Source organism: Anomaloglossus baeobatrachus, chromosome 1 (assembly GCF_048569485.1).
Source record: "Anomaloglossus baeobatrachus isolate aAnoBae1 chromosome 1, aAnoBae1.hap1, whole genome shotgun sequence".
NCBI lineage: Eukaryota > Metazoa > Chordata > Amphibia > Anura > Aromobatidae > Anomaloglossus > Anomaloglossus baeobatrachus.
The window spans coordinates 699,763,711-699,787,887 of NC_134353.1; the positions used below are offsets into that span (position 1 = coordinate 699,763,711).

At 45.1% G+C, this 24,177-nt stretch overlaps 1 protein-coding gene across 4 annotated transcripts in view; it reads right to left on the bottom strand.

Annotated features, from left to right (window-relative positions):
- The window catches only part of GGT5 (gamma-glutamyltransferase 5), a 216,374-nt gene that overhangs the window by 174,893 nt on the left and 17,304 nt on the right, over window positions 1-24,177 (bottom strand). For 3 of the 4 annotated variants that reach the window (XM_075320900.1, XM_075320883.1, XM_075320889.1), the window contains one exon: window positions 3,259-3,583. In XM_075320900.1, the coding sequence (XP_075177015.1) occupies window positions 3,259-3,422 (164 nt within the window). In that variant the 5' untranslated portion in view covers window positions 3,423-3,583. Of the gene's footprint in view, window positions 1-3,258; window positions 3,584-13,211; window positions 13,265-24,177 lie in introns of those variants that run through there. The other variant, XM_075320893.1, reaches the window with a different exon arrangement.

Sequence of the window (24,177 nt, forward strand, 5' to 3'; positions counted from 1 at the left end):
CGCCACTATACCATCTCCTTTGGCAAGCGTTACAAAAAGACATAGTTTTTGCTACTTTTTTTTAAGGTGTTCACTGAAGGGGTTTACTAGTGTGACGGTTTTAGAAATGGGGTTGTTATGCACTACCAAATATGCAAATATCTGTACTTTTTTGTTTATTTTTTTTACATAAATATACATATTTATTGTAATAAATGTTTTTCTCATTTTTGGTTCTTTATTTTGTGATTTTAAAAAATATATTTACAGATTTTTTTTAACTTTTTTTTTCACTTTTTAACTTAGTCCCTATATGGGACATTACCTTTTACTGCCCTGATCGTAGCTATAATGTATAGTAATGCACAATCATTGTAACACAGTATAACTGTCACTGTAGCACTAACAGACGCACGTGGGATCCATTGGGCCCTCGTGATCACATTGCGGAGGCACCGATCGGAGGGAAAATGGAGCGCACTCCCTAGCCCAGACACTTAAATGCTGCAGGAACCATCCCTGGCTGTGAAAGCCAGGGCTCAGGTGTTGGGAAAGCCCCCAATCGCGTCGTCAAAGCTCCTGTACTCCTGAAATTGTGATGACCTACTGGGTACATTCTTGATCAGGAACGCACCGACCATCAGTCCATACCCAGGACGCACCCAGTACATCCAATGTCGAGGAGGGGTTAAAGAACAAGCAACTATCAACGTTAGATATTCACATTCACAAGACTATTGGTCTTTGATCACTGTCTGAGGTGAGGCTAAATATTGATCGTAGCTGCCCTGGCAATGGGACAGTACAGTGCACATTGCGGCAATCTTCTTTTCATAATTTTACTTCTTTTTAGATTCACTCATGGTTTTGGCTCAAAAATAACTATAAAAATTTTTGACTGATTCTAGGCTTAAAGGGTTATTGGCAACATTTAAAGTTATCTGGGAACGGGGATCTGAACTGTCTCGTCAGAGGAATATGTTTCTTTCTCCAGTTATGAATCATCTCTGTCTTCTTCTTACCCTGCCTCTTAAACTCACTATCTCTTTGAAAAAAAAATATGTCTTCCTCTAAATAACACAGGTAAAATATATCTTTGTACCGTGTTAGCCGGTAGAGATACAAAAGTTTGTTTAAAAGAACTGAGAGTCCTCAGTGGTTGATACCTTTTAATGGCTAACTGAAAAGATGGTAATAATAGCAAGCTTTCCAGACCACTCAGGTCTCTTCATCAGGAGAAATATAACACAAAATATGAAGAGTCACAAATTTATACACAACAGGACATAGAATGGAGCAGTAAAGAAGACAAGTTATGTGAAGTAGAACTCTCACTATGGCAAGGGGGCAAACTGTTGTGGCCATAAATATTGCTGCAGTTCATAGATAAGCAGTGTGGAAGTTTTATTGTCCTCTGATTGGGGTTTGGTCCGGGCTGTGATGCCCCCAGATGCTCTGAAGAGCACATTTCTTATTTGATGTAAAAAGACATAAATCCATGTGACACATTCATTCCTGCTCTAAATGTGTCTGAAGGTCTTTTTACATCAATTAAGATGTGTGCTCCTCAGAGCATCTGGGGGCATCACAGCCCTGACCAGACCCTAATCAGAGGACAATAAGGCTATGTGTCCACAGTAAAAGGTCCCTGCGGATTTTTTTGCCTGAAAATCCGCAACTTTCGCGGCAAATCCGCACCCGCGGATTTGCCGCGGATTTACCGCGGATTTGCCGCGGATTTTGATGCGGATTTTATTTTATTTTTTTTCCCCATTCAAAACAGAAAATCCGCACCAAATCCGCACCAAACAATTGACATGCTGCAGTTTGTTCCGCATCAAAATCCGCGGCAAAATCCGCAGCGGAAAAATCCGCAGCATGGGCACAGCATTTCCAAAATGCCATTGAAATGGCTGGGGAGTAGCTGTGCTGCAGATTTTCGGCAAATCCGCGCTAAATCCGCGTCAAAATCCGCGTCAAATCCGCGATAAATCCTGTAGCGTGGGCACATAGCCTAAAACTTTCACACTGCTTATCTATGAACTGCTACAATATTTATGGCCACAACAGTTTGTCCTCTTGCCATAGTGATAGTTCTACTTCACATAACTTATCTTCTTTACTGCTCCATTCTATGTTCTTTTGTGTATAAATATGTGACTCTTCAGATTTTGTGTTATATTGAGCCTGATGAAGAGACCTGAGTAGTCTCGAAAGCTTGCTATTATTACCATCTTTTCAGTTAGGCCTAAGCCACATGGCATGAAAATCAGTGCAAGTGGAGTGCGATAAAAAAATCGCATTCCACTCTGACCAATATTAGTCTGTACACATGAGCGATTATATTCTCAGCCCTAATTGGTCCGAGAAAACAATCGCAGCATGCTGTGACTGTAATTCAATCCTGTTTTCTCTCGCACCCATTCAAGTTAATAGGGCGAGAGAAAAATCGCACTGCACGCGCGGTACACCGGTGTACCGCGAGTGCAGGGCGAGAATTGGAATAGCCGGCAATGGAGGAGAGAGGGAGATAAATCCCTCCCTCCCCTCCTCAGCACAGGCCCGCCCTTCCTCAGTGCTGGCCCGCCCCCCGCAGCTGAGGTCCGATCGCATGATTGGACCTCAGTCGCAGGGCCACTCGCATGACACGCGGCTCTGCTGTGCTGCCAGCGTGAGCCGAGTGTCATGTGAGGATCGCTTTAGCCCCCCGTGTGGCCCTGGCCTTAGCCATTAAAATGTATCAACCACTGAGGACTCTCAGTTCTTTTAAACAAACGTTTTGTATCTAAATAAGACAGACTTCCAGCTCAAGGAACAGAGTTATAGCTGCCAACTAAAGTCTATGGAGATGCTAGAAGGAATAGAGTGAGAAACCAGGAAAGTATCTAAAACATACCGTAGCTCAGAGATTTTCTAAAAACAAGTCTATCTACTAGCTCAGAGACAGCAGATGGGAAAACTGGTCAAAAATGAAGGCTATTCATCTTACAATGACCAGAAATAGTGTTATTTCTCACGTATACATACAGGATACCTTATTCAGAACAGTTACCTGATCGACAGGAAACCCCCCACAATCAAGATTTAAACATTATACGGTAAACAAACACATTATATTTTTAAAATCTATATAATAAATATATATATATATATATATATATATATATATATATATATATATAAAAGAATAAAATTATGGACAGCAAAAATGTTGGTAAAAGTTTTACAGTAGGAGTACAGTTTTTGTCAGTAGGAGTGATTTTGTATTATGCCACTTACCTGCCAATATTTGAGCAGATCTCGGAGTCGGCAGCTACCGCTCCATTTGTAAATCCTTCTTCACAGTGGGTTTCTCTAAGCAAAAGTACTAAAGGGATGATGATCACAATGGCCAGGAAGAGAACAACGATGAGAGAAAAAAACAAACTTTTGGATATTGCCATTGTGCCAGGATCTTAAATTGTGTCCGACTTCTCTGTAACCAAGTTGTAAGTGGTCTTGTTACATTCTTTACAATGCTGTTCTTTCTCAGACCTCGTAGTTTCTCACTCCTTACTATAAGCTTTCCTCATAAATCTTCTCTCTTGCTTGGTTTTGCATTTGCCTGGTAAGGAGTAAAGTAACTTTCGCTTACAAAGTAATTCTGAAATAAACAGGATATAAAACCTCTTTATCCTTTGCAGATCCTTCCTCGTTGTAACAGCCACCCACCCCCCTCCTACTCATCCACACACAACAGGCACTCAAAGTTTGGCTGAAAAGAAAATCACTGAGAACTACGGCTCTAATTCATAATTCAGAAATTATTAAAGTCATTTTTCTTTTCTTGTCTTCGGTATTCAGTGACATTTTTTTGGGCAAATCCTTTAAACTGTTGCACGCCATTCTGTAATTGTGCCAAAAAGAATCAGGAAAGAGTGATTTTGTTTTGTTTTCTTGCACCCATGAAAGAGTAATAAATTAGAAGTCTGACTTAACTGATTCATGTTTCATGGCCCCTGATTTCTAGACTGGCTGCAGTTCTCCTGACCCAAAAATCATCAGCCACATATGTGGCGCCCTGGACAAGCCAGGACGTCACAGGTACTACATCAACACACCCCACACCCCGGCTAGGCACACCTAGGTCAAGCACAAATCCTTGTTGCCTCCCTCCAGGGGCTGATGTCCACACCACACCAGGGGGTGGGCCAGGTGGTTGGCCCCGCCCACCACGGAGTTCACAGTCCTGGAGGCGGGAAAAAGAGTCAGTTTAGTTTAGTTTAGTTTTAGAGAGTGAAGTGGTAGTAGAGGAGACTGACTGTGTCCGGGTGCGTGGCCCGGGCACATACAGCAAGGTTGGCAGACGGTGGTGACCGTCTGCAGGAGAGGCTGATTGGAGTGAACCGTAAGGACCGGGGACGGACGGTGGCCCGCCGGTACCGGATCGGGGAGTGAAGAGAAGCCAGCACCATTCGGCAGGGCCTACGGACCCCGACCAGGCTAGGAGTCGCCGTAAAACTGGTCAAATCCATTAGCGAAGGGAACCTCCGGGGTTTCCCAGCAGTCAAGACCCGATTAAAGGCAACAGCTCACACCGTAAAGGGAAACACAGTCACCGCCAAGGCTACAGTTCCCAGGGCCAGAGCCTGCGGGCAAAAGGGGCTCCCTCAGCATCCATCCAAGCTGGGGAGCGGGTTACCGGTGGGAAGCCATTGGAACCGTAAACACAACACAGGTGCAGGGAAAGGCAGTCACCATCAACCTACCGGGAGGAGAACAACTGCAGCCGTCTGGGGGACCCGTCCATCCAGCCGTTTGTTTTACCGGAGACTTTGCATTCGTCATTGGCTGAGTGAGTGTCACCGTGCCGTGCGGCACAGCGCTGCCCCCGCGACCCTGCACCTCACCAGGCCCCGTAACCCGCCTGCCATCCCTCCCCTCACCGGGCCCCGGGACAACCAACCCCCCTATCCACGGAGGGGAGAACCAACATCCAAGCTGCTCCCTGTCATCGCTCCCGGGATCCCCGTCCAGAGCAGCGGTGTCACAACCTCACCACAACCGTGGGTGGCGTCACGGACAATATCCCCAAACCACACACCACCGCCCTTTCACTCACGGGCGAGGAACGCCGCTCGAGTCCCCGGGATCCGGCCCACCGCTTGAGCCACCACCGAGCAGCAGCCGGACCCGAGCAGTGGGTGAGCGCAGCGTCCCCTCCTCCGCCCGCGACACATATACTGTGTATGCCTGATGATGACCTGCAGTCGGTCAGGGAATTACGGTCCATATGCAGAGTGTGTAAGTCAGACAAATGAAACTGGCTACAAAAGGAAACTATAACCAGGTTTTTGCCACCTAAGGGCAGAGATCCCGACGCTATTAATGAGTCCACTTACTGGGCTGCTTGCTGTAGTTTTGATAAAATAATGTTTTATGAGGACAAATAAACCTGCTGTCATGTAGTCCCTAAGAACATTTTTTTAAACGCATCCAATTGTGGAAACTGTTATTATTCAAAGATCTATTGATTAAAATCAATTTTAAAATTTAAAATTTACTTTGTTAAAACCCCTTTAACCCCTTCACGACCGCGGGCCGTAAAATTACGTCCTATTTTAACGTGACTTAACGACCAGGGACGTAATTTTACGGCCTAAACTTCATTTGATTGCCGTGGCCATAGCAACGGCTTTCAAATGATGTCCCCTGCTGTTTCTTACAGCAGGGGACCTTTGCTTGACCCCAGGGGGGGCGGCATCGCCACCCCCTATCGACGATCGATGTGATTGGCTGTTCAAATCTGAACCGCCAACCACATCGATCGCACTAATTTCGGCAAAAATAATGCCCGAATTAGTGCGATCCTGTGAGATCCAGCTATGAGATGCCGCAGCTGCTGCAGCATATCATAGGTGGACCTCAAACATGCCGCCCCCAGCCCCTGCAGCACTGATTGGAGCGATCGTGCTATGACGCGCAATCGCTCCAATCAGTGTGCAGTGGGGCGGTCTGATCTGCCGGTGGCCGCCCTCCCCAGGCCTGTGCTGCTCTGGGGACCCTCCCCCAACATGGCTGCAGCGTGGAGTGGCTGGTACTTTTGGTACCACGCCACCGCTGCTGCCGCCGCAGACGCCGCCTCTGCTGTCACCGCGCCAGCTCCAAAGGTAAGTATTGCGCTCCGGCGATGGCCCCTGCGCGCTCCCGTGAAGGCCCCTGCGCGCTCCCGTGAAGGCCCCTGCCCGTGCCCCCCCAGATCTGCCCCCCTACGCCCCGATCTGCCCCCCTACGCCCCGATCTGCCCCCCGGCATCCCGATCTGCTCCCCACGCGATCTGCCTGCCTCCTCTGTCATCTCTATTCTGCTTCCAAGGTTCCTTCCTTCTGCCTTTGCTTCTCCGCCCCCTCTGCTCTCCCTCTAACCCCCCCCATCTGCCCCCCCCCACTCCCCATCCCCCCCTGCCCCCCCCCCGACGTCCTCTTACCTGCCTTCACGGGTCGTCCGAGGTCTTCACTGGCCCGATCACATCTGCCTCCATCGCTGGGTCCTTCTGCTGATCTGTCCAACGTCCTGCCTGCTGCTGGTGTAAAGCTGTCTATCTCACTGCCTTCTTGTTCCTCTGCAACTCTTCTGGTCAGTGATCCTCTTGGTACTGTGAGTATAACTTTTTTTTTTTTTTTTTTCTTGTATCCTGTCCATTTTTACACTTCATCTGTCCGTGCGTCCCGCCAAGCGCTGATCAGGGATGCAGATAACGGATCTGCATCCGTGGTCAGTTTTTGGCATGACTTTTTTCCGTATTCGCGACGCTTTTTGTATCGCGTCCGTCCGTGCGTCCCGCCGAGCGCTGATCAGGGATGCAGATAACGGATCGGCATCCCTGCTCAATTTTTGGCGTGACTTTTTTCCGTATTCGCGACGCTTTTTGTATCGCGTCCGACCGTGCGTCCCGCCGAGCGCTGATCAGGGATGCAGATAACGGATCGGCATCCCTGCTCAATTTTTGGCGTGACTTTTTTCCGTATTCGCGACGCTTTTTGTATCGCATCCGTCCGTGCGTCCCGCCGAGCGCTGATCAGGGATGCAGATAACGGATCGGCATCCCTGCTCAATTTTTGGCGTGACTTTTTTCCGTATTCGCGACAATTTTTGTATGGCATCCGTCTGTGCGTCCCGCCGAGCGCTGATCAGGGATGCACATAACATATCTGCATCCATGGTCAATTTTTGGCGTGACTTTTTTTTTTACGTATCCCCGACGCTTTTTTTATCGCATCCGACCGTGCGTCCTGCAGCGGCCGATCAGTGCACTGCGTCTGTGCGTTTGAAAAGTCAAATGGCGCTCCTTCTCTTCTGAGCCCCGCCATGCGCCCAAACAATTACTTTCCACCACATATGAGGTATCTGCGTACTCAGGAGAAAATGCACAATACGTTTTATGGTGCATTTTTTCCTGATAGCCTTGTGAAAAAAAAAGCTACCTAGTTGAAGCAACCGTTTTGTGGTAAAAAAAAATTTTTTCTTTTCACGGCTCAACGCTATAAACTTCTGTGAAGCCCCCAGGTGTTCAAAGTGCACATCAAACATCTAGAAAAATTATTTGAGGGCTCTAGTTTCCAAAATGGTGTCACTTGTGGGGGAGCTCCACTGTTTAGGCACCATAGGGGGTCTCCAAACGTGACATGGCGTCCGCTAATGATTCCAACCAATTTTGCTGTCAAATGGCGCTCCTTCTCTTCTGAGCCCCGCCATGCGCCCAAACAATTACTTTCCACCACATATGATGTATCTGCGTACTCAGGAGAAAATGCACAATACATTTTATGGTGCATTTTTTCCTGTTACCCTTGTGAAAAAAAAAGCTACCTAATTGAAGCAACCGTTTTGTGGTAAAAAATTTTTTTTTTCTTTTCACGGCTCAACGCTATAAACTTCTGTGAAGCCCCCAGGTGTTCAAAGTGCTCACCAAACATCTAGAAAAATTATTTGAGGGCTCTAGTTTCCAAAATGGGGTCACTTGTGGGGGAGCTCCATTGTTTAGGCACCTCAGGGGGTCTTCAAACCTGACATGGCGTCCGCTAATGAGTGCAGCTAATTTTGCATTTAAATGGCGCTCCTTGCCTTCCGAGCACTGCCGTGTGTCCAAACATTTGATTTCCACCACATATGAGGTATCTGCGTACTCAGGAGAAAATGGACAATACATTTTATGTTGCATTTTTTCCCAATACCCTTGTGAAAAAAAAAGCTACCTAGTTGAAGCAACAGTTTTGTGGTAAAAAAAATTTTTTTTCTTTTCACGGCTCAACGTTATAAACTTCTGTGAAGCCCCCAGGTGTTCAAAGTGCTCATCAAACATCTAGAAAAAATATTTGAGGGCTCTAGTTTCCAAAATGGGGTCACTTGTGGGGGAGATCCATTGTTTAGGCACCTCAGGGGGTCTTCAAACCCAACATGGCGTCCGCTAATTAGTGCAGCTAATTTTGCATTTAAATGGCGCTCCTTGCCTTCCGAGCACTGCCGTGTGTCCAAACATTTGATTTCCACCACATATGAGGTATCTGCGTACTCAGGAGAAAATGGACAATACATTTTATGTTGCATTTTTTCCCGATACCCTTGTGAAAAAAAAGCTACCTAGTTGAAGCAACAGTTTTGTGGTAAAAAAAAAAATTTTTTCTTTTCACGGCTCAACGTTATAAACTTCTGTGAAGCCCCCAGGTGTTCAAAGTGCTCATCAAACATCTAGAAAAAATATTTGAGGGCTCTAGTTTCCAAAATGGGGTCACTTGTGGGGGAGCTCCATTGTTTAGGCACCTCAGGGGGTCTTCAAACCCGACATGGCGTCCGCTAATTAGTGCAGCTAATTTTGCGTTCAAAAATTCAAATGGCGCTCCTTGCATTCCAAGCACTGCCGTGTGTCCAAACATTTGATTTCCACCACATATGAGGTATCTGCGTACTCAGGAGAAAATGGACAATACATTTTATGTTGCATTTTTTCCCGATACCCTTGTGAAAAAAAAAGCTACCTAGTTGAAGCAACAGTTTTGTGGTAAAAAAAATTTTTTTTCTTTTCACGGCTCAACGTTATAAACTTCTGTGAAGCCCCCAGGTGTTCAAAGTGCTCATCAAACATCTAGAAAAAATATTTGAGGGCTCTAGTTTCCAAAATGGGGTCACTTGTGGGGGAGCTCCATTGTTTAGGCACCTCAGGGGGTCTTCAAACCCGACATGGCGTCCGCTAATGAGTGCAGCTAATTTTGCGTTCAAAAATTCAAATGGCGCTCCTTCCCTTCCGAGCTCCGCTGTGCACCCAAACAATTGATTTTTACCACATATGGGGTATCGGCGTACTCAGGAGAAAATGCACAATAAATTGTAGGGTGCACTTTCTCTTTTCTCCCTTGTGAAAATGAAAATTTTATGGCTAAAGTAACATTTTTGTGTTAAAAAGTAAAATTTTCATTTTTTCCTTCCACATTGCTTTGGTTCCTGTGAAGCACCTAAAGGGTTAATAAACTTTTTGGATGTGGTTTTGAGCAGAGTGAGGGGTGCAGTTTTTAGAATGGGGTCACTTTTGGGTATTTTCTGTCACCTCGGTCTCTCAAAGTCACCTCAAATGTGATGTGGTCCCTAAAAAAAATTATTTTCTAAATTTTGTTGGAAAAATGAGAAATTGCTGATGAACTTTGACCCCTTCTAACTTCCTAACGAAAAAAAAATTTGTTTCGAAAATTGCGCTGATGTAAAGTAGACAAGTGGGAAATGTTATTTAGTAACTATTTTGTGTGACATATTTCTCAGATTTATGGGCATAAATTTTCAAAGTTTGAAAATTGCGAAATTTTCAAAATTTTCGCCAAATTTCCTAAAGTTTCACAAATAAACGCAAAAAATATCGGCCTAAATTTACCACTGACATGAAGTACAATATGTCACGAAAAAACAATCTCAGAATCGCCAGGATCCGTTGAAGCGTCCCAGAGTTATAACCTGTCAAAGTGACACTGGTCAGAATTGCAAAAAATGGCCCGGTCATTAGGGTGTTTTAGTGGCCGGGGGTGAAGGGGTTAAGTAGCAAACTTTTGGATAAAACTGCATGACTAGTAACCTGACTAGTGATGGGTAAACCTGTACATATCCGAAAACGGCTGGTCCAACCAGATTTTTTTAAAAAAAAACCCGGTTCAGGACTGCAATTAATTCCGAATATCTGGCGATCCCCATGTTAGTCTATGGAGACCCAAATATTGTGCTTTAAAATGATGGTAGAAAGGGCTAGGGGGATAAGAGCAAGCGCATTATACTTACCTAGTCTCCCGCGCAGCGGTAACACTATTTCTGGGGCCACTCATCATTATCCTCATACATATTCACTGCTTTCCCGGCCAACTGGCAGTCCCAGCATCTCTGATAAATTGCAGTCAAACTGCATTCTCATCTTGTGTGACAGCATGTCTGACTGCTTGGAATTGCACATGCTGTCTGCGTACCTATAGTAGTGTAAAAATAAAGGAAAAAATTGGCATAGGGTCTCCCCATATTATGATACCCAGGATAGATAAAGCATGCGGCTACAGGCTGCAGCCCCCAGACATGTGCTCTTATCTTGGCTATGTATCAAAATAAGAGGGTCCCTATGTGGCTTTTTTTATTATTTAAACAAATAATTTAAAAAAACATTGTATGGTCCCTTCCAAATTTGATATCCATTCTCAGGCTGGGAAGCCCATGGTTATTGGGCCCCCCGCCTCAGCCTATAAACAGCGCCTGCAGCCGCCCAGAATTGTCGCACCCATTAGATGCGACAATCCCAATACTTTATACCCAGCTCATCCTGATCGCCCTGGTGTGGTGGCAATCAGGGTAATATAAGGGGTTAATGAGAGCTCACACCTGCCACTAAGCCCTAGATTAGTAATAGGAGGCGTCCATGAGACTCCCCATTAGTAATACTATAAGTGAAAAGAAATAAACACAAACATTGAAAAAAATCCTTTATTTATAATTAAATACAAAACCTACCCTCGTTCTCCAATTAATTAACCCCAAACACCCAGTTCCGACATAATCCACATGAAGTCCCACGACTATCCCGACTGTGCTTCATACTGAAGTCACAGCACACAGTCACATTGGAAAACAGGGGAAAACAGGACCGCATGCTGTGGCTTCAAGCAGAGACTGACTGAACTGCAGCTGTGAGCGGTGACGTCACCCAGTTTATCTGCGATTACAGTTTGAGCCTCCCACGGTACCCCACCTGTGACCGCAGGTAAACTGACCTCAGGTGGCCTCATTAAACTCAGTGACCTCACATAAGGTGAACTGAGTTAACAGACTTGAATCTTCTGGCAAAAAATCGAGGGGGCCTTTTCCCTAAGAGATGCAGATTTGGTGCTGAAATTTATACACCATATTCCTGCACCAAATCTGCATCTTCTGACAAAAAAAAATGCATCAAAACACAATGCAGTATTGTTGAGCGATTGATGCAATTTTTTTGCCAGGAGATGCAGATTTAGTGCAGGAGTATAGTGTATAAATTTCAGCAACAAATCTGCATCCCTTGGCCAAAAAAGCACAAAAATGGTTTTGACGCCTTTTCTGCCAGGAGATGCAAAATTGGTGCTGAAATGTCCGCACCAAATTTCCATTTCCTGGCAGAAAACCACTCCAAAATGGTGTCAAAACTTTTTTTGTGGATTTTTTGCCAACAGATGCAGATTTGGTGCTGGAATGTATACACTATATTTCCGCATCAAATCTGCATTTCTTGGCAAAAAATTACATTAAACCGCATCATGTTTTGATGCGTTTTTTTGCCAGAGGATGCAGATTTGGTGCAGAAATGTGGTGTATAAATTTCAGCATTAAATCTGCATCTCTTTGCAAAATAAACGTGGTTTTCTGCCAGGAGATGCAGGTCTGTGAACTCAGTGGCCTCACCTCAGGTGAACTGAGTGCAATGAGATCACCAGAGGTTAGTTTACCTTCAGTCACAGGTGGAGTACAATGGAATCTCCCAGCTGTGACCACACATAAACTGAGTGACGTCAGCACTCACAGCTTCGGCTCAGTCAGTCTCTGTCTGGAGTCACAGCGAGTGGTCATGTCGTCTAATGTGCCCGCGAGCCGTGACTTTATATGAAGCAGAGACAGGATCGTCGTGGGACCTTGTGTGGATTACATCAGAACTGGGTGTTTGGGGTTAATAAATTGGAAAAAAAGGGTGCGGGTTTTTTATATTTTATTTCAAATAAAGGATTTTTTCGGTGTTTGTGTTTATTTCTTTTCACTTACAGATTAGTAATGGGGGTCTCATAGATGCCTCATATTACTAATCTAAGGTTTAGTGGTAGCTGTGAGCCATCATTAACCCCTTATATTACCCTCACTGCCACCACACCAGGGCATTCGGGATGAGCTGTGTAAGGTGCCGAGATTGTCGCATCTTATAGATGCAACAATTCTGGGCAGCTGCAGGCTGGTATTTTTAGCTTGAGGGGCCAAATAACCATGGGCCTCCCCAGCCTGAGAATACCAGATACCCAGCTGTCGGCTTTATCATTGCTGGGTATCAAAATTAGAGGGGACCGCATGACATTTTTTTAAAATTATTTCATTAAATAATTTGTTTTAAAAAGTCGCATGGGGTCTGCAGCCTGTAACCGTATGCTTTATCTGTGCTGGGTATCATAATATGCCAATTGTTTTATTTATTTTACACCACTATAAGTCCGCAGACAGCCTGTGTGATTCCAAGCAGTCAGACACGTTGTCACACATGGTGGGGTCGTGGTCTGACTGCAACCAATCAGGAACGCTGGGACTGCCGGTGGGCGGGGGAAGCTGTGAATATGTAAGGAAGGTAAAGAGCGGCCTCGAAAGTAGCATTACAGCCACGTGCAAGACTGGTAAGTAAAATGGTCCTGCTTTATTACAATTTCTTTCTTTTTCCTTTATTTTTTTTAAATTACATAGGTGGCTGGATAGTTACACGGAGTACACTGAGCGTTCCAGGCCCGGGGTCAGTGCATGGATACTAGGTATCCTGCGCAGATCCAGAATTTTAAAGTCTGGATCCACCCATCACTAAACATGACCAATTACATTTGGATAAACTTAAAACTAAGTTCCATCAATTCCTTACATATACCTTTAAAGCACCACTCTGGCATTTTTTTTATTCACCACTGAAGTATTATCACACTAATGCATTTTTCTGCCCATAATGAACTTCTTACCAGCTGCTGTCTTGTTTTCGGTGCCGCTCTGGTCATCTTCAGCTGGTTGTGACTAGAGTTGAGCGCGGTTCGCGGTTCGAGGTTCTCCAGTTCGTGGCTCGAGTGATTTTGGGGGCTGTTCTAGATCGAACTAGAACTCGAGCTTTTTACTAAAGCGCGATAGTTCTAGATACGTTCGAGAATGGTTCTAGCAGCAAAAAGATCAGCTAATTCCTAGCTGGCTTTCCGCTGTAATAGTGTAAGTATCGCCATTTTTTTTTCCTTGTCTTCCTTCCCTAAGCGCGCGCGTGTAGTGGGGCGGGCCAGCATGTCAGCCAATCCCAGACACACACACAGCTAAGTGGACTTTTAGCCAGAGAAGCAACGGCATGTGTGATAGGATGTCCATGTCACATGTCCCTGCATTATAAAACCGGACATTTTCCTCCAGCACGCCATTATCTGCCTTCTGCGTCCTTGGTGTCAGTCATCACTGGCGCAGCTCCTATCGCTGATACTGTTGTGTACGCTCCACACACAGCGCTGTACAGCATAGGGATAGCACTTTCTATAAGTCCTTTTAAAGGCTCATACCGGCAGGGTCAGAGCCATAGGTGACAGGTCCGTGAAAACAGAGTTTAACAGCTACACAAGATGACAGCGTCTGTGTAGCTAAGGTCAGGGATTTCCTCGCTGCATTTCCCCATTAGGAGGGATAGAAAGGCAGGCTTCCATTCCTGTACCCAGAGACCCACAACCCTGCCACTGTACCCTCCTGCCCTTTGCACACTCAAACTCATTGTTACTAAGCCATTATACTAGCAAACACTGAGTGAACTTAGTGGCATCCTAAACGTGGCTATTGGACTTCTGTATAGTCCCACTAGTGCAAAGATATTTGCAGCACGTCTGCCTGCATTGCACACTCAAACTCATTGTTACTAAGCCATTATACTAGCAAACACTGAGTGAACTTAGTGGCATCCTAAACGTGGCTATTGGACTTCTGTATTGTCCCACTAGTGCAAAGATATTTGCAGCACGTCTGCCTGCATTGCACACTCCAACTCATTGTTACTAAGCCATTATACTAGCAAACACTGAGTGAACTTAGTGGCATCCTAAACGTGGCTATTGGACTTCTGTATAGTCCCACTAGTGCAAAGATATTTGCAGCACGTCTGCCTGCATTGCACACTCAAACTCATTGTTACTAAGCCATTATACTAGCAAACACTGAGTGAACTTAGTGGCATCCTAAACGTGGCTATTGGACTTCTGTATTGTCCCACTAGTGCAAAGATATTTGCAGCACGTCTGCCTGCATTGCACACTCCAACTCATTGTTACTAAGCCATTATACTAGCAAACACTGAGTGAACTTAGTGGCATCCTAAACGTGGCTATTGGACTTCTGTATAGTCCCACTAGTGCAAAGATATTTGCAGCACGTCTGCCTGCATTGCACACTCAAACTCATTGTTACTAAGCCATTATACTAGCAAACACTGAGTGAACTTAGTGGCATCCTAAACGTGGCTATTGGACTTCTGTATTGTCCCACTAGTGCAAAGATATTTGCAGCACGTCTGCCTGCACTGCACACTCAAACTCATTGTAACTAAGCCATTATACTAGCAAACACTGAGTGAACTTAGTGGCATCCTAAACGTGGCTATTGGACTTCTGTATAGTCCCACTAGTGCAAAGATATTTGCAGCACGTCTGCCTGCATTGCACACTCAAACTCATTGTTACTAAGCCATTATACTAGCAAACACTGAGTGAACTTAGTGGCATCCTAAACGTGGCTATTGGACTTCTGTATTGTCCCACTAGTGCAAAGATATTTGCAGCACGTCTGCCTGCATTGCACACTCCAACTCATTGTTACTAAGCCATTATACTAGCAAACACTGAGTGAACTTAGTGGCATCCTAAACGTGGCTATTGGACTTCTGTATAGTCCCACTAGTGCAAAGATATTTGCAGCACGTCTGCCTGCATTGCACACTCAAACTCATTGTTACTAAGCCATTATATTAGCAAACACTGAGTGAACTTAGTGGCATCCTAAACGTGGCTATTGGACTTCTGTATAGTCCCACTAGTGCAAAGATATTTGCAGCACGTCTGCCTGCATTGCACACTCAAACTCATTGTTACTAAGCCATTATACTAGCAATTTATGCTGCCAGTTTAAGGGCCATAGTTGCATTGTCAGGGATAATTATTGTTGTTTATTCTGCTGTTGATAAAGCTAGACCACCGCTGCAATCTACACCACCTCTCAATTTTTACTACCACATTTTAAGTGCACAATCTTGTCGCAATCAACATGAGTGGCAAAATAACAGATGCTGGTGGAAAGGGGAAGAGGCGTGTTGTAAAAGGAAAAAAAGGGTTTGTCCGTGGGGAAGGTGGCAAAGCTCCATTATCATCTGCTGAAGAGAGACCATCTACCAGCAAAAGTAAGATGTCTACTACTTACCGTGGACAATCCGATGTGCTCCCTTTTTTACGGACACGAACAACAGGAACAAAGGTAGATGATGGCCAAAAAAGGAAAATGCTTGAATGGATCTCAAGTGGTCCAACAAGTGCCCTCTCAGCCACCTCAACTACCGCATTCAAAAAACACCAGTCCTCTGAGTTGTCATCCCAATCAAACTTGCTTTCTCCCAGCTCTGAAGTCTCCATCAGCCCTGCACAGTATGGTGGAACTGAGATGGCTGAGTCTGCAGAGCTGTTCAGTCACACTATAGCCTGGGAATCAGAGGTCTGCTCGCAAGCTACAGTGAGTACAGACCAGGAAATGGTCTGCAGTGATGCCCAGAACCTTTGTGACTCTGATTCAGGCCGTGAGGACCAAGTTTCTGAGCATAATGTTGACCATTTGTCACAAACTGTAACACCTGTGGTTATAGACAATGAGGAACATACTGATGACGATGAAATGCAGATACCAGATTGGGATGACAACTTAAATATTCGGTCAGGGCAAGAAGAGGCTCGGTCTGAGGGTGAGGGGAGTGCAAACACAACAATTGATGATGAAGTTCTAGATCCCACCTACTGTCAACCCACAGTCAGGCACTCGAGGAGGTCAACAGAGGCGGTGGAGGAGGATGCAACCGACGACGAAGTTACCTTGCGCCTTCCTGGACAGAGTCGGAGCACTGGTAGCACGTCTACAACTGCATCATCAGTCACAACTCTGCCTCTGAGCACTAGTCGGGGGGGCTCAGCAGGTCGCATGCCCTCTAAGCCTTGCCTAGCCTGGTCCTTTTTTGACATAGAAAAAGATCGCCCAAATTATGTGATCTGTAAAATTTGTCGTGATTCTGTTAGTAGAGGGCAAAACCTCAGCAGTTTGACAACTTCTTCCATGAATCGTCACATGAATAAATATCATATGTCCCAGTGGGAAGCTCACCGTGCTGCAATGCGGCCTAGCGGAGCGAACCATCCACGGCCTGCCCCTTGCAGTGCATCCGCGCGCTCTTCATCTTCTAGGACTGTGGGGACAGCTGTCACACCTGGTTTTCCACGCACAACTTCCACCACTGTAACCGCAACAGGCAGTTTGCCTGGTAGGTTGTCAGTTGGTTTGGAAGGGGAAACAAGTACGTGTGTACAGCTCTCTCAGACATCGATAGCACCAACGTTGGATGAAGGCAACATCATGTCTCCGCCTGCACTTCCCTCACAAACCTGCATTTTTTCAGGGACACCCTACTCAACACCGTCTACACACAGCAGCCAGATCTCTGTCCCTCAGATGTGGACAAATAAAAGGCCATTTCCTGCGACCCATGACAAAGCTAAGAGGTTGACTTTATCCCTCTGTAAGCTCTTGGCTACCGAAATGCTGCCTTTCCGCCTGGTGGACACACAGGATTTTAGAGACCTTATGTCTGTCGCTGTGCCCCAGTACCAGATGCCCAGTCGCCACTACTTCTCTAAGAAAGCTGTGCCCGCGCTACACCAGCATGTCGCACACAACATCACCGCTTCCTTGAGAAACTCTGTGTGTGAACGGGTGCATTTCACCACCGATACTTGGACCAGTAAGCATGGACAGGGACGTTACATGTCGCTGACTGGGCACTGGGTAACTATGGTGATAGATGGTGAAGGGTCTGCTGCACAAGTCTTGCCGTCCCCACGACTTGTGTGTCAATCCTCTGTCTGTCCAAGTTCCGCCACTGCTTCTGCCTCCTCCACCTCATCTGTGTCCTCCACCTCCGCCCCAAGCCTGCCTGGTCAGGCCACCAGCGTTCTCACTGCGCAGAAGGAATCATGCACCCCTCATTACTATGCTGGCAGCAGAGAGCAACGGCATCAGGCGGTCTTTAGCTTGACATGTCTTGGGAATAGGAGTGACACAGCTGAGGAGTTGTGGTCAGCTCTGCGGTCCGAGTTTAATAAATGGTTGTCTCCACTCAACCTGCAGCCTGGTAAGGCCATGTGCGACAATGCTGCAAACCTGGGTGCGGCCCTTCGCCTGGGCAAGGTGACACACGTGCCTTGTATGGCTCACGTGTTGAACCTTGTTGTCCAGCAATTTTTAACACACTATCCTGGCCTAGATGGCCTTCTGACCAGGGCACGAAAACTGTCTGCTCACTTCCGCCGATCAACCGCCGCAGCTGAGCGACTTGCATCGCTCCAGAAGTCTTTCGGCCTGCCGGTTCATCGCCTGAAATGCGATGTGCCGACACGCTGGAATTCGACTCTCCACATGTTACAGCGACTGTGGCAGCACCGCCGAGCCCTGGTGCAATACGTCATGACGCATAGCCTGGGCCAACGAGATGCAGAGGTGGGGCAGATCACCCTGATGGAGTGGTCTCAGATCAAGGACCTATGCACCCTTCTGCACAGTTTCGACATGGCGACGAATATGTTTAGCGCTGACAATGCTATTATCAGCATGACAATTCCAGTCATTTACATGCTGGAGCACATGCTAAACACTATTCGGAGTCGGGGGGTGGGACAACAGGAAGGGGAGGAACTACAGGAGGATTCATATGCGCAAGACACAACATCACCAAGGTCCAGACCTTCATCATCACCAACGCGGCAGGCATGGGACCATGGGGGACAGGGATCAACAAGGGCGCATGGTAGCAGGCGAAATGTTGAGGAAGGTGCAGGAGAACATGAAGAAATGGAGGACGAACTGTCCATGGACATGGAAGACTCAGCGGATGAGGGAGACCTTGGTCAAATTTCAGTTGAAAGAGGTTGGGGGGAGATGTCAGAGGAAGAAAGAACGGTTAGCACCTCTATGCCACAAACACAGCGTGGACTTGGTCCGCATGGCTGCGCAAGACACATGAGTGCTTTCTTGCTGCACTACCTCCAACATGACCCTCGTATTGTCAAAATTAGAAGTGATGATGACTACTGGCTTGCCACACTATTAGATCCCCAGTACAAGTCCAAATTTTGTGACATAATTCCAGCCATAGAAAGGGACGCACGTATGCAGGAGTATCAGCAGAAGCTGTTACTCGATCTTAGCTCGGCTTTTCCACCAAACAACCGTGCAGGTGCAGGGAGTGAATCTCCCAGTTGTAACTTGACAAACATGGGACGGTCTCGTCATCTTCAACAGTCTACCCATACCAGTAGCACCGTATCTGGTGCTGGTAACAGCAATTTTATGAAATCTTTTCATAATTTTTTTAGACCCTCCTTTGCAAGGCCACCAGAGACAAGTCTGACACATAGTCAACGGCTGGAGAGGATGATACAGGAGTATCTGCAAATGAACATCGATGCCATGACTTTGCAAATGGAGCCTTGCTCATTTTGGGCTTCAAATCTTGAAAAATGGCCAGAGCTCTCCACTTACGCCTTAGAGATTTTGTCGTGTCCAGCTGCCAGCGTTGTCTCTGAACGTGTCTTCAGTGCTGCTGGGTGTGTGCTGACAGATAAGCGCACGCGTCTGTCCAGTGACAATGTGGACAGACTAACGTTCATCAAAATGAACAAGTCATGGATCCACAAGGAATTTACTACCCCTGTGTCATCCTGGGGAGAGTAAATGCTTGTGGATTTGGAATGTGCTTGATGCAAATCAAAACATCCTGTTTGCAACTAGGGCAAAAGTGCTGCCACTGATGGGGTGTCTGTGTGGCCCAATTTTTGGAAAAAAGGGAGACTCCGCTTGGAGTAACCCTTGCTTACATTGTTTTTAAAAATGATCCAAGATGAACAGAGCTGGGATCAGGAAAGACTTTGCTACCTACCCCGGTGTCATCATGGGGACGGTTAAGTATGGCGTATTTTTGAATGTGCTTGATGCAAATCTAGCTGTGAAGTGTACAACTAGGGCACAAGTGCTGCCACTGAAGGGGTGGGTTTGTGTGGGGCTAAATTTTTGGAAAAAAGGGAGACTCCGCTTGGAGTAACCCTTGCTTACATTGTTTTTAAAAATGATCCAAGATGAACAGAGCTGGGATCAGGAAAGACTTTGCTACCTACCCCGGTGTCATCCTGGGGACGGTTAAGAATGTCGTATTTTTGAATGTGCTTGATGCAAATCTAGCTGTGAAGTGTACAACTAGGGCACAAGTGCTGCCACTGAATGGGTGGGTGTGTGTGGGGCACAATTTTTTGGAAAAAAAGGGAGACTCCAATTGGAGTAACCCTTGCTTGCTGTGTTTTTTAAAAGGAGCCAAGATGAACAAGTCATGGTTCAGCAAAGACTTTGCTACCTACCCCGGTGTCATCCTGGGGACGGTTAAGAATGTCGTATTTTTTAATGTGCTTGATGCAAATCTAGCTGTGAAGTGTACAACTAGGGCACAAGTGCTGCCACTGAAGGGTTGGGTGTGTGTGGCCCAATTTTTGGAAAAAAGGGAGACTCCGCTTGGAGTAACCCTTGCTTACATTGTTTTTAAAAATGATCCAAGATGAACAGAGCTGGGATCAGGAAAGACTTTGCTACCTACCCCGGTGTTATCCTGGGGACGGTTAAGAATGTCGTATTTTTGAATGTGCTTGATGCAAATCTAGCTGTGAAGTGTACAACTGGGGCACAACTGCTGCCACTGAAGGGGTGGGTGTGTGTGGGGCCCAATTTTTGGAAAAAAAGGGAGACTCCGCTTGGAGTAACCCTTGCTTACATTGTTTTTAAAAACGATCCAAGATGAACAGAGCTGGGATCAGGAAAGACTTTGCTACCTACCCCGGTGTCATCCTGGGGACGGTTAAGAATGTCGTATTTTTGAATGTGCTTGATGCAAATCTAGCTGTGAAGTGTACAACTAGGGCACAAGTGCTGCCACTGAATGGGTGGGTGTGTGTGGGGCACAATTTTTGGAAAAAAAAGGGAGACTCCAATTGGAGTAACCCTTGCTTGCTGTGTTTTTTAAAAGGAGCCAAGATGAACAAGTCATGGTTCAGCAAAGACTTTGCTACCTACCCCGGTGTCATCCTGGGGACGGTTAAGAATGTCGTATTTTTTAATGTGCTTGATGCAAATCTAGCTGTGAAGTGTACAACTAGGGCACAAGTGCTGCCACTGAAGGGTTGGGTGTGTGTGGCCCAATTTTTGGAAAAAAGGGAGACTCCGCTTGGAGTAACCCTTGCTTACATTGTTTTTAAAAATGATCCAAGATGAACAGAGCTGGGATCAGGAAAGACTTTGCTACCTACCCTGGTGTCATCCTGGGGACGGTTAAGAATGTCGTATTTTTGAATGTGCTTGATGCAAATCTAGCTGTGAAGTGTACAACTGGGGCACAACTGCTGCCACTGAAGGGGTGGGTGTGTGTGGGGCCCAATTTTTGGAAAAAAGGGAGACTCCGCTTGGAGTCACCTTGCGGTGTTTTACATGATTTTAGAAGGGCGTGCCATGCCTATATCTGTGTCTCCTCCTCTTTTTCCTTGTCAAGCTCTTTTGTTTTCGCATGAGTATATGTCCTTGTCACTTTCCCATGTGTTTGTGTTGTGGGTTGTTTGTCACCTTTTGGACACCTTTGAGGGTGTTTTCTAGGTGTTTTTATGTGTTTGTGAATGCCTGCCATTGTTTCCTATGCAGTTCGAGTTCAGTTCGACGAACGTTCGACGAACCGAACTCGAACCAAACCACGACCGGTTCGCTCATCTCTAGTTGTGACCTTCTAGATTGCTCCAATGCTTGCTGGGCTGAAAGAAAGTCACTTCTCAATGTAGATCTGACACTGAAATATAAAAAAAATGGAAACTCCAGGAGATTTCTATACCTCTGAAATTCCCTTATGCACAGAAGCATAACTACTGCACAATCAAATGTTGTATGTGATATATGAAGCGATCAATGAAATCAGCAGCATAAAGAAAGGAGATACTTTTCCAGAACAGTGCTCCATTTGTTGAATGTCTAAAAAAGCTTTTAAAAATGATAGATTTCTTGTCCACCTAATTTAATTAAAACATGGTAAATGAACATTTTCAAATCTGCATTTCCTGCTTTTTTATTATTTTGGTTGTTTGTTTGATTTTTATTTGATTAGCCACAAATAGCCAAATATTACAGTTTTCTACCTGGCCAGTAGAGCAGTCACAAATAGCTAATATATCCAGTTAAAGGGAATTTGTCACAGGTCTTTGCTCCCCCTTAATGCATATGCTCCCCCAGCAGCATACTGTAGAGACAGAGACCCTGATTCCAGCAATGTGTCACTTACTGAGCAGTTTGCTGCTATTTTGATAAAACCAATGTTTTCTCTGCTGCAGATCTAGCAGTTATACAGAGCTCATGAATATGCTGGACTACCTGGTAGCACACCAAGTAGTCCTAATGATAATCTACTGCTGATTAACTGTGAGATTGTTATCAAAACTACACTAAGCAGCCCAGTAAGTGAAACACTGCTAGAATCAGGGTCTCTTCTGTCTCTACATTATGCTGCTCTTCAATTAGGAGGCAAAAAGCTGGTGACAAATTCCCTTTAACTGTAGCTTAGTTGTTCATGCGAATTATATTCCATAAACTTCATCAAGCCCAAAGCGGCTCCAACTTTTATACAACTTGTCGATATGTATTTTAAAATAAGAAAAACAGACCATGAATCATCAGATCCATCATGTATATTAACAGGTTAACATATTAACCAGGGTCCCAAAAATACAATATAATCCTATAAATGACCGCTAGTACTTAGTAATGTAGTCTAATAAAGTAAATAGACAAGATTTATGCAAAAGCAGTATAAATTTATTGTTTATAAATAATTAGAAGGCACACAGTGCATGAAGTGAATTTTAAAACCATGCATACATATGACAGGACAGTGCGTTAGATCTATTTTCGTAATGGCGCTGGTAACAAAAAATGGTAGAGGCTAGTAATATATGTTGTTGGTCAAATACAATCAATATTAATGGTTGTTAATACAGGACCAATACATCAGTATTAGATAGTTACTTGCCCGGGAGTGTATCCCAAATTTTTTAAAAAAAATATATATAATACTGGCGTATAATGTAGAAAAAACGTCCTAAAAGACACAGTACACAGATCTTCAAATACAATTGATCACTGAACATAGGGTAATTATTCCCAACATGAATAATGTGCACAAAAGGATCATCTAGTCAAAAGATTACATCACAAAGATTATCATTTTATAGACTCATATGGCACAGAAGACAATAATATGTCCCAATAAGTAGCACATATATCATCCACTTAGTGTAATTTTCATCTATACTTATATTACCCAAAATCAGGGATAATATGGCAGTCGTCTGGGGGTATATATCCCAGAATCTAAGATAAAAGCTAAAGAAATGCTACATATGGTGCAGAATTATTCATAGGTCAGTATTTAATCATAGATTATATTCTCCACCATAATGTGATATATGTATACAAGCCATAACTGATTAAGCTACCACACAAAAGAGTATCATATGTCTCATTCTGAACATTAGTCATGCTCCAGACATCCTGGTAGTTAGCAATATTAGAAATAACCAATTGACATTATATACAAGCCTCATAGACGTAACATACCAGCTGTAGCCATTAGATACTTAACACACTGCCCCGCACCTGACGCGTTTCGCAAGAGCTTCGTCTCAAGGTGCAGGGCAAGTGGCGCTGGTGTTATTTAAAGACCCATAGTGATAAAACACCTGTGTTTAATCGGCGCGCGTCACCTGGCCATCGCGTCGCCCACCTCCGTGTCCGGCGTCCCGGAAAACCCACTGCGCATGCTCGTACTGTGGGAATCCGATTGGACGCTAGGCAGGGAGGAGGCAAGGCAATGGGACAGGGGACGCGCGCACACACAGTGCACTGATGATAACCATTTCAAGTGAGGGCAACAGTGTGGGCAAAAATCATTACATGGCAGCACACTTTATAAATAAGAAATAGAACAGAATATTAACTGGGTTAATATAGTAGAGACATAACAGGAAGAGTTCCAACGTTATATAGTATTCAGAACAGGGCTGCCTTTTTTAATCTTCATTGAAATTTCACATATCAGCATGCTCCTCTTATAATGGATATTATAATCAGGCCAATGCTCGCACTGTGGGAATCCTATTGGACGCCAGGCAGGGAGGAGGCAAGGCAATGGAACAGGGGACACGCGCACACACAGTGCACTGATGATAACCATTTTAAGTGAGGGCAAAAGTGTGGGCAAAAATCATTACATGGCAGCACACTTTATAAATAAGAAATAGAACAGAGTATTGTCTTGTTTAATCCAGTAGAGACATAACAGGAAGAGTTCCAACATTGTATAATATTCAGAGCAGGGCTGCCTTTTTAATCTTCATTGAAATTTCACATATAAGCATGCTCCATAATAATAATAGATATTATCATCAGACATAGCAGAAAAGTGCCATTCATAAGATGTCAAGGGTCAGAACAACAGCGTCACAGGCCTGTAATGAGCAACAATAAAAGGAAAAAAAGGGTGAAAAAGGTGAAAAAATAATAAAAATAAAAAAAAAAAATTAGGAA